This window comes from Chiloscyllium punctatum, chromosome 1, assembly GCF_047496795.1.
Source record: "Chiloscyllium punctatum isolate Juve2018m chromosome 1, sChiPun1.3, whole genome shotgun sequence".
In the NCBI taxonomy this organism is placed as follows: Eukaryota; Metazoa; Chordata; class Chondrichthyes; order Orectolobiformes; family Hemiscylliidae; genus Chiloscyllium; species Chiloscyllium punctatum.
The window spans coordinates 170,267,314-170,284,555 of NC_092739.1; the positions used below are offsets into that span (position 1 = coordinate 170,267,314).

The window sequence follows — 17,242 nt, forward strand, 5'->3', positions numbered from 1 at the left end:
GACACATACAAAAACAAAGAAATCTAGAGTCTAAGGGCTAAGCCCTACCATAAAATGAACTTGTCCTTTTCTCAAAAAGAGTAACACACAGCCAGTGAAACAACAATCCCCTAATGAGAACTGAGTTACACCTGAAACACATTATGTGCATCAGGAGTTTAACAATCAGTCCTCACTAAAAGGAATACCAGTTAACAAGGTGGCTAAATAATTCAGGAATCAGGTTTTCCCTATCCAGAAAAGAAGGGAAGCAGAAACCAACAGTAACATATTGACTGTAGCACTAGCCAGCACAGAGTCAGTCCCCTAAACTGAGGAGACTCTGAATCTCCTGTTTATTTTTTTTTCCTTATTCTTTTTTTTCATTCTTTTTTTCCTTTTTTTATTTATTTAACCCCCACACTAACACCTAAGTGCGGTAGTACTTATTTTTTCCCCAGCACCCATGGTGTGTGTGTGCAGGTGTGAGACACAGTGAATCTCCTGTTTGTTTTTTTTACAAACACACATCCAGAGGTCACAAAAGATAACCTTCACAATTGGTTAGATACAAAAAAAACAAAAAAATCTCAGAACAGCAGAGTCACTGTTGGCAATTTTACTAGACCAGACACATCTGACAATTTGCATCAGCTTTGGCCATTGGAACGTGGGCTGGTTGGTTGGTTGGTTACCTGGACTATCATGAGTTTGCCCCTCCTGTCTTTTATCTGCTCAACCCGCTTCCCCCCCCACAAACAATAGTTAACCATAATGGCTGTGAAAAAAAACTTGACATGGAAGAGAACAATCCTGTTTATTTTTTTTAAAGGGCAATGCTTCCCCTGGTTTTTTTTTAATATATACTGCCTTTATCTCCTGTTTACCCTCCTGCTTCTTTTTCTTTCTTTTCCCCACACTACCGCCTAAGTGCGGTAGTGCTTATTTTTTCCCCAGCACCCATGGTGTGTGTGTGTGTGTGCAGGTGTGAGACACAGTGAATCTCCTGTTTTTTTTTTTTTTCTTTTTTTTTTTCCGGGCTCTGGCACTCCCGTTTATTTTTTTTTGTCTGGTACTCTCGTTTATTTATTTATTTATTTATTTTTTGCTTATTTTTATCCCCTGCACCCATAGTGCGTGTGTGCAGGTGTGAGACACAGTGAAAGACACAAAGTGCACAAATCTTTATTCAATTTCCACCAAATCTCCTGTTTATATCTGTCAGCCAGGACTCCCTGATTGGACCAGCTTAACAGCCTCAACTTAGTCTCTGTGGCCAACCTGGTTGACCTCATGAACGTCTTGGCAGTTCCTTCTGAAGATAAAAATATGGTCAGCCGGTCATTTGAGCTGGGCCGAGCTTGCCTGAGGACTCTGGTTGGGAAGTGAGGAGTTGGAAGCTGATTGTCATTCAGCACCTGTGATGGTTCCTCTAGTCCAATAGCTTGATGTAAACGGACAGAGCTGAGCAGGTCCTGGGAGTGATTGAAGGATCCATTATTGTACTTTGACAGCACTGCGGTTGGGTCTCTTGTTAATCTGCTTCTGGTAAAGCACTGAGATCCAAAATGATGTACAAATTCAGTCTAGTCCCTTCCTTACATTGCTGTACTGGCTCTTTTGATAACTCACTGACAGTGTCAGACAGTGTGTATCCTCGATGGACAGAGGAGTGTGTAGTGCCTCTGCCATTCACTCTATCTGTTTTTTCCTAGACTGCTCTTTCCTGCACGATTCCAGGTATCGCACTATGATTCCAATGGGACTCTGGTAACAGAGACAGACACTGAAATGGTGAGTTATCTCTTCATGCAGAGACTGAATTCAGGGATTTTCAGAGGCACCTTCCAAAACAGTACTGCTGACATGGCTTGCTTCTTCCATAACTATGGCATCCCCCTCTCCACCACAGTGGTTGACAGGTCCCTCAACCATATCTGATCTACCCGTGCTTCAGCCCTTGCCCCTTCTCCTCACTCATAACAGCATGATTAAGTCCCTCACGTCCTCACATTTCACTGCACCAGCCTCCATATTCTCCGCCATTTCAGACAACTCCAGAGCTACCACCAAACACATCTTCCCCTTACTCCTACAGTCTGTGTTTTTCAGGGATCGTTTCCTCTGAGACACTCTAGTCCATTCATTGACCACCAACACCATCCCCACTTCCCATGTAACCACAGAAGGTGTAACAGCTGCCCCTTCACTTCCTCCCTGCTCACCATCCCTGGGCCGAAACAGTCATTCCAGGTGAAGCAGCATTCCACCCGTACCTCCTCCAACCTTGTCTATTGTATTCACTACAGCCAATGTGTCCTATTCTACATTGGAGAAATCAAATGCAGACTGGGTGACCATTTGTACAACTTGTCTGGTCTGTGTACAAGTAGGACCCTGATCTTCCCGTAGCCAGTAGTTTTAACACAGTGTCCTGCTCGTTTGCCCACTTGTCTGTCCTCAGCATGCTGCAGTGCTCCAATGCAAACTGAATGAGCGACATCTCTTCTTCAGACTATGTTACATCCTCTGGATTTCATTATGTGTTTAACACCTTCAAGTTGTGATTCAACTCCTATTTCTTCCCTTTCCATTAGCTTTACTTGTTTCAGTCTCTGTCACCATGTTCATCCTCCCTTCTCACACCCCAGTGAGACTGTCTATTCTTGCAATTCTGGCAGTTCGACACACCATTGTTCTTCCATGCTCACATCCCAATCACTTCATCTGTACTTTCAACATCTTTTCTTCCCCAGCACTCTCCACCCCACCACCCTCCCATCCATACCCTCAACTAGAGCATACTTCACTTCAGCTCTGAATAAAAGCCATCTACACTCAAAATGTTATTTTGCTCTCTCTCCATGGATGCTTCCTGACCTGTTGTGATCTCCAGCATTTGTTGTTTTCAGTACAGATTCCAGCATCTGCAGTAATTTGCATCACAAGCTCCTCTCCATGGGATACTGTCTCACAGCCAATGAGATTCCAAATCCACACTCTGTGGTCAGAGTCTTTGCTTCAGCTGCTGGTATGGTCCATTTAATACACAGCTGAATTGTGGGCAGTGCAACCTCTTGTGATAATGTCAGTCTCAGGAGATATAATGCTGAGATGTTTTATATTTCTTTTTATTTATTCATTTGTGGGAAGTGGGTGTCATTGGCTGGGCCCAGCATTTAATGTCCATCCCTATTTGCCCTTGAGAAGGTGGGGGTGAGCTGCCTTCTTGAAGATCTGCAGTCCATGTGCTGTGGGTTGACCCACAATGCCCTGAGGGAGGGAATTCCATAATTCTGACTCAGTGACAGTAAAGGAACAGCGATATATTTACAAATCAGAATGGTGAGTGGCTTGGTGGAGATCTATACTTCCAGGTGGAAATGGTTGTGGGTTTGGAAGGTGTTGCCTGAGGATCCTTGGTGAATTTCTGCAGTGCTTCCTGTGGATAATACACACTGTGGCTACTGAGCATCGGTGGTGGAGGGAGTGGATGTTTGGGATGTGCTGCCAATCAAGCGGGGACTGCTTTGTCCTGGTTGGTGTGAAGCTTCTTGTGTGCAGTTGGAGCTAAAACTATCCAGGGCAAGTGGGGAGTATTCCATCACATTCCTGACTTGTGCCTTGTCGATGGTAGACAGGCTTTGGGAAGTCAGGAGGCCATGGAGTCCTATAGCACAGTGAGAGGCCCTTTGACCCAAACTGCTCCACGCTGATCAAAATGTCCATCCACGCTAACCCAATTTCCCTGCACTTGGCCCATACCCTTCTAACCCTTTCCTATCCATGTATTTGTCCAAATGCCTTTTAAATGTTGTTAATGTACCCGCCTCAACCACTTCCACTGGCAGCTTATTCCATGTGTGTACCACCCTCTGTGTAAAAATGTTTCCCCCCAGGTTCCCTTTTATTCTTTCCCCTCTCACCTTAACCTGATGCCCTCTAGCCCTCAATTCCCCAACCCTGGGAAAGAGGCTGAGTGCATTCACCTTATCCATGGCTTTCATGATCTAATACACTTCTGGAAGGTCCCCCCTCAGTCTCCTACATTCTGTAGAAAAAGTCCTAGTTTGTCCAAGCTCTCCCTATACCTCAGACCATTGAGTCCTGACAACATCCTTGTACATTTCTTCTGCAATGTTTCCAGTTTTATCACATTCAAGGTGATGAAAACTGAACACAATACTCCAAGTGCTGCCTCACCAACATCCCGTTCAACTGCAACATAACTCCCCAACTTCTATACTCAATGCTCTGACTGATGAAGGCCAGTGTACCAAAAGCCTTCTTTACTGCTCTGTCTCCCTGGGACACCACTCTCAGAGAACCGTGCAGCTGAACTCCAAGATCCCTCTGTTCCACTATACTCCTTAAGGCCCAACCATTCACCATGAAACTCCAACCTTGATTTGAATTTCCAAAATGTAAGACCTTACGCTTATCTAGATTAAACTCCATTAGCCATTTCTCGGCCCACTTCCCCGGCTGATCAAGGTCCTGCTGCAATTTCTGATAACCTTCCTCCCTGTCCACGATGCCACCTATTTTAGTATCATCCGCAAACTTATTAATCATGCTTTGTACATTCTCATCCAAATCATTGATATAGATAACAAACATTAATGGGCCCAGCACCAAGCCCTGAAGCACTCCCCTAGTCACAGACCTCCAGTCCAACAAGCATCCTTCCATTATTACCCTCTGCTTCCTACCATCAAGCCAATTGTGTGTCCAATTTACCAGCTCTCCCTGGATGGAGAAAGTGAGGACTGCAGATGCTGGAGATCAGAGCTGAAAATGTGTTGCTGGAAAAGCGCAGCAGGTCAGGCAGCATCCATTGAACAGGAGAATCGACGTTTCGGGCATCAGCCCTTCTTCAGGAATGAGGAAGGTGTGTCCAGCAGGCTAAGATAAAAGGTAGGGAGGAGGGACTTGGGGGAAGGGGTGTTTGAAATGCGATAGGTGGAAGGAGGTCAAGGTGAGGGCGATAGACCAGAGTGGGGGTGGGGGCGGAGAGGTCAGGAAGAAGATTGCAGGTTAGGAAGGTGGTGCTGAGTTTGAGGGATTTGACTGAGACAAGGTGGGGGGTAGGGAAATGAGGAAACTGGAGAAATCTGAGTTCATCCCTTGTGGTTGGAGGGTTCCCAGGCGGAAGATGAGGCGTTCTTCCTCCAACCGTCGTGTTGCTATGGTCTGGTGATGGAGGAGTCCAAGGACCTACATGTCCTTGGTGGAGTGGGAGGGGGAGTTGAAGTGTTGGGCTACGGGGTGGTTGGGTTGGTTGGTCCGGGTGTCCCAGAGGTGTTCTCTGAAGCGTTCCACAAGTAGGCGGCCTGTCTCCCCAATATAGAGGAGGCCACATCGGGTGCAGCGGATGCAATAGATGATGTGTGTGGAGGTGCAGGTGAGTTTGTGGCGGATATGGAAGGATCCCTTGGGGCCTTGGAGGGTTCCCAGGCGCAAATGTGGGCGCAAGTTTTGCATTTCTTGCGGTTGCAGGGGAAGGTGCCAGGAGTGGAGGTTGGGTTGGTGGGGGGTGTGGACCTGATGAGGGAGTCACAGAGGGAGTGGTCTTTTTGGAACGCTGATAGGGGAGGGAAGGGAAATTTATCCCTGGTGGTGGGATCCGTTTGGAGGTGGCGGAAATGACGGCGGACGATGCGCTGTACATGGAGGTTGGTAAGGTGGTAGGTGAGGACCAGTGGGGTTTTGTCCTGGTGGTGGTTGGAGGTGCGGGGCTCAAGGGTGGAGGAGCAGGAAGTGGAAGAGATGTGGTGGAGAGCATCGTCGACCACGTCTGAGGGGAAATTGCAGTCCTTGAAGAAGGAGGCCATCTGGGTTGTACAGTTTTGGAACTGGTCCTCCTGGGAGCAGATGCGGCGGAGGCGAAGTAATTGGGAATATGGGATGGCATTTTTACAGGGGGCAGGGTGGGAGGAGGTGTAGTCTAGGTAGCTGTGGGAGTTGGTCAGTCTATAGTAAACCGCATCTGCTTCCAGGAGGTCGACGATGCCCTCCACCGCATCTCTTCCACTTCCCGCTCCTCCGCCCTTGAGCCCCGCACCTCCAGCTGCCACCAGGATAGAACCCCACTGGTCCTCACCTACCACCCCACTAACCTCCATGTACAGCCGTCATTTCCGCCACCTCCAAACGGACCCCACCACCAGGGATAAATTTCCCTTCCCTCCCCTATCAGCGTTCCGAAAAGACCACTCCCTCTGTGACTCCCTTGTCAGGTCCACACCCCCCACCAACCCAACCTCCAGTCCTGGCACCTTCCCCCTGCAACTGCAAGAAATGCAAAACTTGCGCCCACATCTCCCCCCTTACTTCCCTCCAAGGCCCCAAGGGATACTTCCATATCCACCACAAATTCACCTGCACCTCCACACACATCATCTATTGCATTTGCTGCACCCGATGTGGCCTCCTCTATATTAGGGAGACAGGCTGCCTACTTGCGGAACGTTTCAGAGAACACCTCTGGGACACCCGGACCAACCAACCCAACCACCCCGTAGCTCAACACTTCAACTCCCCCTCCCACTCCACCAAGGACATGTAGGTCCTTGGACTCCTCCATCGCCAGACCATAGCAACACAACGGTTGGAAGAAAAACGCCTCATCTTCCGCCTGGGAACCCTCCAACCACAAGGGATGAACTCAGATTTCTCCAGTTTCCTCATTTCCCCTCTCCCCACCTTGTCTCAGTCCCATCCCTCGAACTCAGCACCGCCTTCCTAACCTGCAATCTTCTTCCTGACTTCTCTGCCCCACCCCACTCCAGCCTATCACCCTCACCTTGACCTCCTTCCACCTATCGCATTTCCAACGCCCCTTCCCCAAGTCCCTCCTCACTACCTTTTATCTTAGCCTGCTGGACACACTTTCCTCATTCCTGAAGAAGGGCTTATGCCCAAAACGTCGATTCTCCTGTTCCTTGGATGCTGCCTGACCTGCTGCGCTTTTCCAGCAACACATTTTCAGCTCTCCCTGGATTCCTTGCAAACCTTATCAAAGGCCGCAGTGATATCCATATAGACTACATTTACCGCCCTGCCTTCATCACCTTCCCGGTCACTTCATCACAGAATCTCCCATGCACATAGCCATGCTGACTTTTCCTAAGTCATGCTGAGCACGGTGGCTTAGTGGTTAGCACTGCTGCCTCACAGCACCAAGGACCCAGTTCGATTCCAGCCTCAGGTGACTGTCTGTGTGAAGCTTGCACATTCTCCCTGTGTCTATCTGGGTTTCCTCCGTGTGTTCCGGTTTCCTCCCACAGTCCAAAGATGTGCAAGCCAGGTGAATTGGCCATGCTAAATTGCCCATCGTGTTCGGGGATGTGTAGGTTAGGTGCATTCATCAGGGGTAAATGTAGAGTAATAGGGCAGGGGAATGGTTCAGGGCGGTTACTTTTTGGAGGGTTGGTGTGGACTTGTTGGGCCAAATGGCCTGAATCCAATCTGTAGGGATTCTATGATTCAATACGCAATCTTTCTAAATGCATGTGTATCTTATCTCAGATTCTTCTGAAGTAACTTCTCTACCACAGATGTTAAGCTTACTGCTCTATCATTCCCAGGGCTTCCTTTGCAGCCCTTCTTGAGTAAGGGCCCAACATTCACTACCCTCCAGTCTTCCGGGACCTCACCCGTGGCTAACGATGATGCAAATATATCAGCCAGGGCCCTCGCAATTTCTTCTCCAGCCTCTGACAGTGTTCTTGGACATATCTATTCAGGACCAGAAGAGTTATCCACCTTTACACAGTCTAATACATCCAACACCTCCTCTACTGTGATGTGGACTGGCCCCAAAATATGACCACGAACATCCCCAAGTTCCTAGGTCCTCATGTCTTTCTCCACGGTAAACACAGAGGAGGGATATTCATTGAGGACTTCGCCCATCTCCTACAGTTCTACATGTACATGTCCCCTTTGATAGGGGTTCTATTCTCTTTCTAGGTATTCTTTTTCCTTTAATATACTTAAAGAACCTCTTTGGATTCACCCTAATCTTCTCAGCCAACACTATCTCATGCTCTCTTTTCGCCCTCCTGATTCCTTCTTCAGTGAACTCCTGTATTTCCTGTGTACATCCAGAGATTCCCTTGATCCCAGCTGCCTGAGCCATACTACCTTCTATTTTCTGATCAAAGCCTCAATATCTCTTGTCATCCAGGGTTCCCTGTTCCTGCTGGCCTTGCCCTTCACCCTCACAGGAACACATCGACCTTGAACTCTAGCTATCTCACTTTTAAAGGCCTCTCTCTTGCTGGACGTCCCTTTGCCTCCAAACAATCTACTCTAACCAGCCCCTGCAAGCTCCTGTCTAACTCCATCAATGTTCACCTTCCCCCAGTTTAGAACTTGAACCCGTGGACCAGTTTTGTTCCGCTCCATAACTATTTTGTGGGCGGCAAGGTGCACAGTGGTTAGCACTACTGCCTCACAGCGCCAGAGACCTGGGTTCAATTCCCGCCTCAGGCGACTGACTGTGTGGAGTTTGCACATTTTCCCCGTGTCTGCGTCGGTTTCCTCCCACAGTCCAAAAATGTGCAGGTTATGTGAATTGGTCATGCTAAATTGCCCGTAGTGTTAGGTGAAGGGGTAAATGTAGGGCAATGGGTCTGGGTGGACTTGTTGGGCAGAAGGGCCTGTTTCCACACTGTAAGTAATCTAATCTGTTTAAAACTGGTCACTGGTTCCCCCCACTGTCACCTCAGTCATTTGTCCTGCCCTATTTCCCAAGTATAGGTCCCGTTTTTCCCCTTGCTGAGTAGGATCCTTTGAATATTGCTCGAGGGAATGATCCTGAACACACTTAACAAATTCCACCCCATCTTAGCCCTTAACACTCTGGCAGTCCCAGTGTATGTTGGGAAGCTACTCTGACAACCCTATTGCTCCTGCAAGTCTCCCCAGTCTCCCGGCATACTTGTTCCTCTAATTTGTGGGTTATTCACCATAGTATTCCTAACCTCTGACCTCCTCTTGTGGTAAGTCCATTTGAGTTTCTGGTCAATGATAACCCCCAGGATGTTGTTAGTGCTTGAGTTGTGACCATCTTCCTACAGTATCGCTGTTACTATGCGGGATATGTGAGAAAATTCCCTGGAACCCAAGTCTCTGCAAGTACCTGCTCAGGACTCAGGTAAAGAAACTGACAATTTATTTTCATGCTTTTGCACATTCTTGTGAACATGAATTTAAATAATGAATGTTTGAGCCTGTAAAGTGTTACCTCGGCAGGTGCACTCACAGTGTAACTGTACTGGGATGTGTTTGTTCAGCAGGTGAGGGTCACTCACTGTGTAACTGTCCTGGACTGTGTGTATTCAGCAGGGTGAGGGTCACTCACTGTGTAACTGTACTGGGATGTGTTTATTCAGCAGGGTGAGGGTCATTCACTGTGTAACTGTACTGGGATGTGTTTATTCAGCAGGGTGAGGGTCACTCACTGTGTAACTGTACTGGGTTGTCTTTATTCAGCAGGGTGAGGGTCACTCACTGTGTAACTGTACTGGGATGTGTTTATTCAGCAGGGTGAGGGTCATTCACTGTGTAACTGTACTGGGTTGTCTTTATTCAGCAGGGTGAGGGTCACTCACTGTGTAACTGTACTGGGATGTGTTTATTCAGCAGGGTGAGGGTCATTCACTGTGTAACTGTACTGGGATGTGTTTATTCAGCAGGATAATGGTCACTCGCTGTGTAACTGTACTGGGATGTGTTTATTCAGCAGGGTGAGGGTCACTCACTGTGTAACTGTCCTGGAATGTGTTTATTCAGCAGGGTGTGGGTCACTCACTGTGTAACTGTACTGGGATGTGTTTATTCAGCAGGGTGAGGGTCACTCACTGTTTATAGAACATAGAACATTGAACAGTACAGCACAGGACAAGCCCTTCGGTCAGACAACCTACATACCCTTCATTTTAATATCTTCTATGTGCCAATCCAAGAGTTGCTTCGATGCCCATGTTGTATCTGAGTCTACTAACACTGCTGGCAGTGCATTCCACACACCCACTGCTCTCTGTATAAAAAACTGACGTTGCTGCTGAACCTTCCTCCAAATTATGCCCCCTTGATTAGCCATTTCTGCCGTTGGAAAATAGCTATCTGCTATCTGTGCCTCTCACCATCTTGTTCACCTCTATCAAGTCACCTCTCATCCTTCTTCGCTCCAATGAGAAAAGCCCTAGTTCCTTTCTTCATAGGACCTGCCCTCCAGAATGGGCAGCATCCTGGGAAATCTCCTCTACACCCTTTCTAAAGCTTCCACATCCTTCCAGTAATGCGGTGACCAGAACTGAACACAATATAACCAGGGCTCTATAGAGCTGCAGCACAACCTCGTGGCTCTTAAACTCAATTCACCTGGTCATGAAAGCCAAAACACCATATGCCTTCTTAACAGCCCTATCAATTTAGTTGGCAACTTTTGAGGGATCTATGGACATGGACCCCAAGATCCTACTGTTCTTCCTCACAGCCACAAATCCTGCCTTTAACCCTGTATTCTGCATTCACATTCAAGCTTGCAAAGGGAATTACTTCACACTTTTTCCAGGTTGAACTCCATCTGCCACTTATCAGCCCAGCTCTGCATCCTGTCAATGTCCTGTTGCAACCGACAACAGCCCTCCACACTATGCCCCACTCCATCAACCTTTGTGTTATCAGCAAACTTACTAACCCACCCTTCCACTTTCTCATCCAGTCTTTTATAAAAATCACACAGGGTCCCAGAACCTATCCCTGCAGGGCACCACTGATGCTTTTCAGTGATCTAACTCCCCTAACTCTCTTTGTAAGAAAATTCCTGACATTCACTACCCTCTGTTTGAAGAAAATATTTTCTACTTCTACACCATGATAGGGTAGGGGTGGCACAGTGGCTCAGTGGTTAGCACTGAGGGTCCCAGGTTCGATTCCATCCTCGGGTGACTGTCTGTGTGGAGTTTGCACATTCTCTCCATGTCTGCATGGGTTTCCTCCGGGTGCTCCGGTTTCCTCCCACAATCCAAAGATGTGCAGGTCAGGTGAATTGGCCATGCTAAATTGTCCGTAGTGTTAGTTGCATTAGTCAGAGGGAAGTGAGTCTGGAAGTGGGTTACTCTACAGAGGGTTGGTGTGGACTGGTTGGGCCAAAAGGCCTGTTTCCATACTGTAGGGATCGAATCTAATAAAAAAAAGAGCTATTGATATAAACAAAAGAGGGGAAACATGGGATCAGGTAAGAGACACTCTAAAGAGAGACCGGCCCTGAACTCAAGGCAGTATTAAACTGAGGATGACATCAAGGAGTCTGAGCAAAATCGCACTTAATGAGAATCAATTGAGACCTCTCCACCGGTTGGAGTCATTCACAGCACAAGGGAAGATGTTTATCATTGGTGGGCATCAATCATCTCAACCGTGTGAGATCTCTGGAGGTGATCCTCAGGGTAGCTGCCTCAGCCCAGACATCCTCAGGTTGTCAGCAGGGAATCCCTGCAGTATGGAAGCAGGTCATTCAGCCCATTGGGTGATCTTCAGTGAATATCCCCATTCAAGGTTCAGAACAATTTGACCCCCTTCAGCTCCTGAAGCAATCTATGTTCATGTGCAACAAGACATGGACAGCATTCAATGTCATGCTGTTAAAGTCTGGGTAACATTCATGTAACAGCACTGTACTTTTCCACAGTAAAAGGAGTTCATTCTGCATCTCAGTCTGGTTTCACAGATTGGCAGATGGACTGCACCACCTTATTTCTCTTGGCTTCGTTACTCATAGTACACATGTGTTACTTTAACATGGTTTTCTAGCAGTAGGAATGAAGCCAATTTTTTTAGCCATTCTCCAAGGTGTCTTCTATCACCAAAAAGGCAGCCCCATGGTCTCCATGGAGGTCAGAAGCTAGTGGTGAATGGCTAACTGTTTCAGAATGAAGGTATTATATCTGCTGACAATTTAAATTCAGTGCAGGGTCACAGAGTGACTGCACATTAAAGTGTTCAGGGTTCATTCAGAGCCCATACTTCTGTGTCAATAGACGTGGGACTCTGCACAGGCATGTAAACTGTCCTGGGATGTGTATATTCAGCAGGGTGAGGGTCACTCACTGTGTAACTGTACTGGGATGTGTGTATTCAGCAGGGTGAGGGTCACTCACTGTGTAACTGTACTGGGATGTGTTTATTCAGCAGGATAATGGTCACTCACTGTGTAACTGTCCTGGGATGTGTGTATTCAGCAGGGTGAGGGTCACCCACTGTGTAACTGTACTGGGGTGTGTTTATTCAGCAGGGTAAGGGTCACTCACTGTGTAACTGTCCTGGGATGTGTTTCTTCAGCAGGGTGAGGGTCACCCACTGTCTCACTGTTCTGAGATTTGTTTATTCAGCAGGGTGAGGGTCACTCACTGTGTAACTGTACTGGGATGTGTTTTTTCAGCAGGGTGAGGGTCACTCACTGTGTAACTGTACTGGGATGTGTTTATTCAGCAGGGTAAGGGTCACCCACTGTCTCTCTGTTCTGAGATTTGTTTATTCAGCAGGGTGAGGGTCACTCACTGTGTCACTATACTGGGATATGATTAATTAGCAGGTTAAAGATTACAAGCAATGTTTTCTGTCCAGCTGTCTCCCTTCTATCTCACTCTTTTCTGCAGTGCTGTGATTGTGTTCAGTAATCGAACATATGTCATTGAACCTGTTGTTGGGGATGCAGATGGTCGTCATTTGTTATACAGAGCTGAAGATATCCTGCCAGTACCGAGTCGCTGTGGAGTTAGAGCTCCATCCCCTGGATTAACTCTGAGTGATCACCTCCAGCGCTCTCAGAGGGTGAGTAATGAGCACTGTAACTGACTGACTAACAGAAAGGAAGGCGACCCATAGAAATTATGATGCTTGACTAATCTTCTGGACTTTTTTGAGGATGTAACTCTGAAGGTGAACAGGGAGATCCAGTAGATGTTGTGTACCTGGATTTTCAGAAAGCCTTTGAAAAGTCCCACATAGGAGGTTAGTGAGCAAAATTAGGGTGCATGGTGTTGGGGGCAAAGTACTAACTTGGATCGAAAATTTGTTGGCTGACAGGAGACAAAGAATAGTGATAAATGGCTCCCTTTCGGAATGGCAGGCGGTGACCAGTGGGATACCGCAGGGATCAGTACTGGGACCGCAGCATTTATATATTAATGATATAAAAGATAGTATTAATAGTAACCTTAGCAAATTTACTGATGATACTAAGCTGGTTGGCAGGGTGAAATGTGAGGAGGATGTTAGGAGATTACAGGGTGACCTGGACAGGTTAGGTGAGTGGACAGATGCATGGCAGATGCAGTTTAATGTGGATAAATGTATGGTTATCCACTTTGGTGGCAAGAACAGGAAGGCAGATTACTACCTAAATGGAGTCAAGTTAGGTAAAGGGGCAGTACAAAGAGATCTGGGTGTTCTTGTGCACCAGTCAATGAAGGTAAGCATGCAGGTAGTGAAGAAAGCTAATAGCATGCTGGCCTTCATAACAAGAGGGATTGAGTATAGAAGCAAAGAGGTTCTTCTGGAGCTGTACAGGGCCCTGGTGAGACCACACCTGGAATATTGTATGCAGTTCTGGTCTCCAAATTTGAGGAAAGACCTTCTGGCTATTGAGGGAGTGCAGCGTAGGTTCACAAGGTCAATTCCTGGAATGGCGGGATTACCTTACACTGAAAGACTGGAGCCACTGGGCTTGTATACCCTTGCGTTTCGAAGACTGAGAGGGGATCTGATTGAGACGTATAAGATTATTAAAGGATTGGACACTCTGGAGGCAGGAAACATGTTTCCGCTGATGGGTGAGTCCCAAACCAGAGGACACAGCTTAAAAATACGGGGTATTTTTAGGACAGAGGTGAGGAGAAACTTCTTCAGCCAGAGAGTGGTGGCTGTGTGGAATGCTCTGCCCCAGAAGGCAGTGGAGGCCCAGTCTCTGGATTCGTTTAAGAAAGAGTTGGATAGAGCTCTCAAGGATAGTGGAATCAAGGGTTATGGAGATAAGGCAGGAACAGGATACTGATTGAGGATGATCAGCCATGATCATAATGAGTGGTGGTGCAGTTTCGAAGGGCAGAATGGCCTACTCCTGCACCTATTGTCTATTGATCTGCCGACACAGCTTTCAGCTCAATCAGCCTATGGAGAGTTCCTTTACTCAGCACCTTCCCCTCTTCCTTCTAACTCCCCCTCACCTGTTGAAACTTGATATTGATGGAGTTTGTCTCTTCAACACTGACTCCAGAATTGAATCCGTGGTTTCGCGCTTCTTTCTATGATGCAAGTCTCCTGTTCTAAAACTCTTCCATTGAATTGTTTTCCCTCTGACCTTTTGTTCTCAACTGTCGGTGACTGGGAACAATCTATTTGCATCCATCTGCCCCATCCTTTCACTGTTCTTTCGACTTTCTTTCTGTTGTTGATTACAAAAATGTGCTTATTGCTAAGAATTCAAACTACAGTGTGAGATTTTTAAAACAGTGATCATTCAGCTCAAGATAAATATTTTTCACTAAACACAGCAAAATGAGCCAATGATAAAGTGCCATGCTTCAACAATGGGATAAATTTGACATTTAGATTTGATTGATTGATTTATTGTTGTACGGGGATACAGTGGAAAGTGTTGTTTTACATTCTATACAAGCAGATTATGCCATACAAAGTGCATCAGGGTAGCAGAAAAGAGTGCAGAATAGAGTGTTACAGCTGCAGAGAAGGTGCAGAGAGAGAGAGATCAGAATTAACACTTGAGATGTCTGTTCAAAGTTTGAAAGCAGCAAGGACGAAGCTGTTCTTGAATCTGTTCGTACATGTGTTCAAACTTTTATGTCTTCTGCCTGACTGAAGAGGGTGGAAGAGTGTATTACTGGAGTAGGATTAATCTTTGATTGCAGTGGTTGCTTTCCTGAGACAGTGGGAAATGTAGACGGAGTCAATGGATGGGAGGCTGGTTTGTGAAATGGGCTGGGCTGTGTTCACAACTCTATGCAGTTCCTTGTGGTCTTGGGTAGTTTCCAAATGACAGAATGATGCATCCGGATAGGAAGGTGTTTTTAATGGTGCATCTATAAAAATGGTTAAGAGTCGTTGTAGTCATAAAGAATTTCCTTCGCCTCCTGAGGAAGTAGCATTGTTGTTGTGCTTTCTTGACTGTCACATTGACGTGAGTGGACCAGGGCAAATTGTTGGTGATATCACGCCCAGGATCTTGACGCCATTGGCTATCTCCACCACAGCACCACTGATGCAGACAGGGGTATAGCCTCCACTCCACTTCCTAAAGACAATGACCAGCTCCTTCATTTTGCTGACTTTGAAGGAGAGGTTTTTGTATTTCACCAGGCCACTAAGCACTGTAATTTGTCTCGTCGTTGTTTGAGATCAGGTCTACAATGATCATATTGTCAACAAACTTATAAATGGAGTTGATGTGAAATTTGGCTGTACAGTTGTCATTGTATAAGGAGCAGTAGTAGGGAGCTGAGTACATAGCCTGGTGTTGAGGATTATTTTGGAGGAGGAGGTATTGACATGTTCTTAATGATTATGGTCTATGTGCCAAGAAACCGAGGATCCAGTTGCAGGGAGTCAGCCAAGACCTAACTCTTGGAGTTTAGAGATGGATTTGTGTGGAATTATGGTGTTAAGGTCTGTGCTGTAGTCAGTAAGCCTGACGTAGATATCCTTGTTATCTAGATGTTCCAGGATGAGTGTCGGGCTAGGGAGATGGCATCTACTGTGGACCTGTAGTGTTCGATGACAATTTGCAAAGAATTAAGGCAGTTTGGTCGGCTGGAGTTGATATGAGCCATAACTAACCTCTCAAAATACTTCATAATAATGGAGGTCAGAGGCCATTAGGTGGTGGCTATTGAGGCTGCATGATTTTTCTTTGACACGGGGATGATAGTGGTCTTTTTGAAGTAGGTGAGAACTTCAGATTGTGGTAAGGGGAGGTTAAAGATGTCTGCGAGTGCTCTTGCCAGGGTCCACACAGGATCTGAGTACATGGCCAGGGATCCTATCTGGGCCAGTCACTTCCTGTGGGTTCACTGTCAAGAAGGCTGATCTTATGCATGTGGAGGTGACTGTAAGAACTATTAGGATAAGTGACATTGTTTCACTGACCTTCTGTTCAAAACAAGTAGAGAATACCCTGAGCTCATCGGGTGGGGATGTGTTGTTGCCTGCAATTCTGTATGACTTTGCTTTGTAGCCCATTAAGTCATGTAAGTTTTGTCACAAACAGTAGTTATCCATGTGGTTGGTCTAGGTCTTAGCCTTACAAAGGTGGTACCTGGATTTTCTTAGAGGTCAGGGTTGCCTGACTTGAACCTTGGCTTCAGTAAGGAGCAAATCTCCAGGTTCATCCATGGTTTCCAGTTGGGGAATATTCACATTAACTTTGGCATGCAGTCTTCAACTTACAAATTAATTCTATGGTGATAGTGACATACTCGGTAGGTTCACTGCTGAGTTCTTAATATGGACCAGTTCACCAACACTAAGGAGTCCTGTGCCTCAGGCCAGCACTGAGCTGCTTTCTGTACTGGGTTCTCATGCATCAGTGGCAGACGTGGTTACCCAGTTCCAACCTTCCAGCTTTACCCCAGTTTCAACCTTCTGGCTTAGCACCAGCCTCCTGAACTGTCATATCTCCCAATTTTCCTTCCCACCTCATCCGCTCTACCCTCCTCTCTGACCTATCACCCTTACGCCCACCGTCATCTACCTATTGTACTCTTGGCTACCTTCTCCCCAGCCCCACTCCCTCCCATTTATCTTTTCACTCTGGAGGCTCCCTGCCTTCATTCCTGATGAAGGGCTTTTGCCTGAAACGTCGATTTTCCTGCTCCTCAGATGCTGCCTGACCTGCTGTGCCTTTCCAGCACCACACTGATCTAAACTCTGGTTTCCAGCATCCTCTTTTGTCCATTTGCCACCTCTCTGCCCAATTCTGCAGTTTATCCAAGACCCCCTGCAATCTACAACATTCTTCCATTCTGTCCACTACTCCACCAACTGCAAATTTACTAATCCATCCACCTATGTCTGCATCCAAGTCATTCATAAAAATGACAAACAGCAGTGGTCCTAAAACAGATCCTTGTAGCACACCACTAGTAACCGGACTCCAGGCTGAATATTTTCCATCAACCACCACTCGCTGCCTTCTTTCAGAAAGCCAGTTTCTAATCCAACCTTCTAAATCACC

The 17,242-nt window shown here is 46.7% G+C and overlaps 1 protein-coding gene across 2 annotated transcripts in view; it reads left to right on the top strand.

The window, feature by feature from the left end:
• Nucleotides 1–17,242, top strand: part of LOC140481854 (disintegrin and metalloproteinase domain-containing protein 12-like) — a 313,597-nt gene that overhangs the window by 32,688 nt on the left and 263,667 nt on the right. For both annotated transcript variants that reach the window (XM_072578423.1, XM_072578414.1), the window contains exons 4-6: nucleotides 1,695–1,773; nucleotides 9,066–9,142; nucleotides 12,651–12,825. In XM_072578423.1, coding sequence (XP_072434524.1) covers nucleotides 1,695–1,773; nucleotides 9,066–9,142; nucleotides 12,651–12,825 — 331 coding nt within the window. The remainder of the gene's footprint in view (nucleotides 1–1,694; nucleotides 1,774–9,065; nucleotides 9,143–12,650; nucleotides 12,826–17,242) is intronic.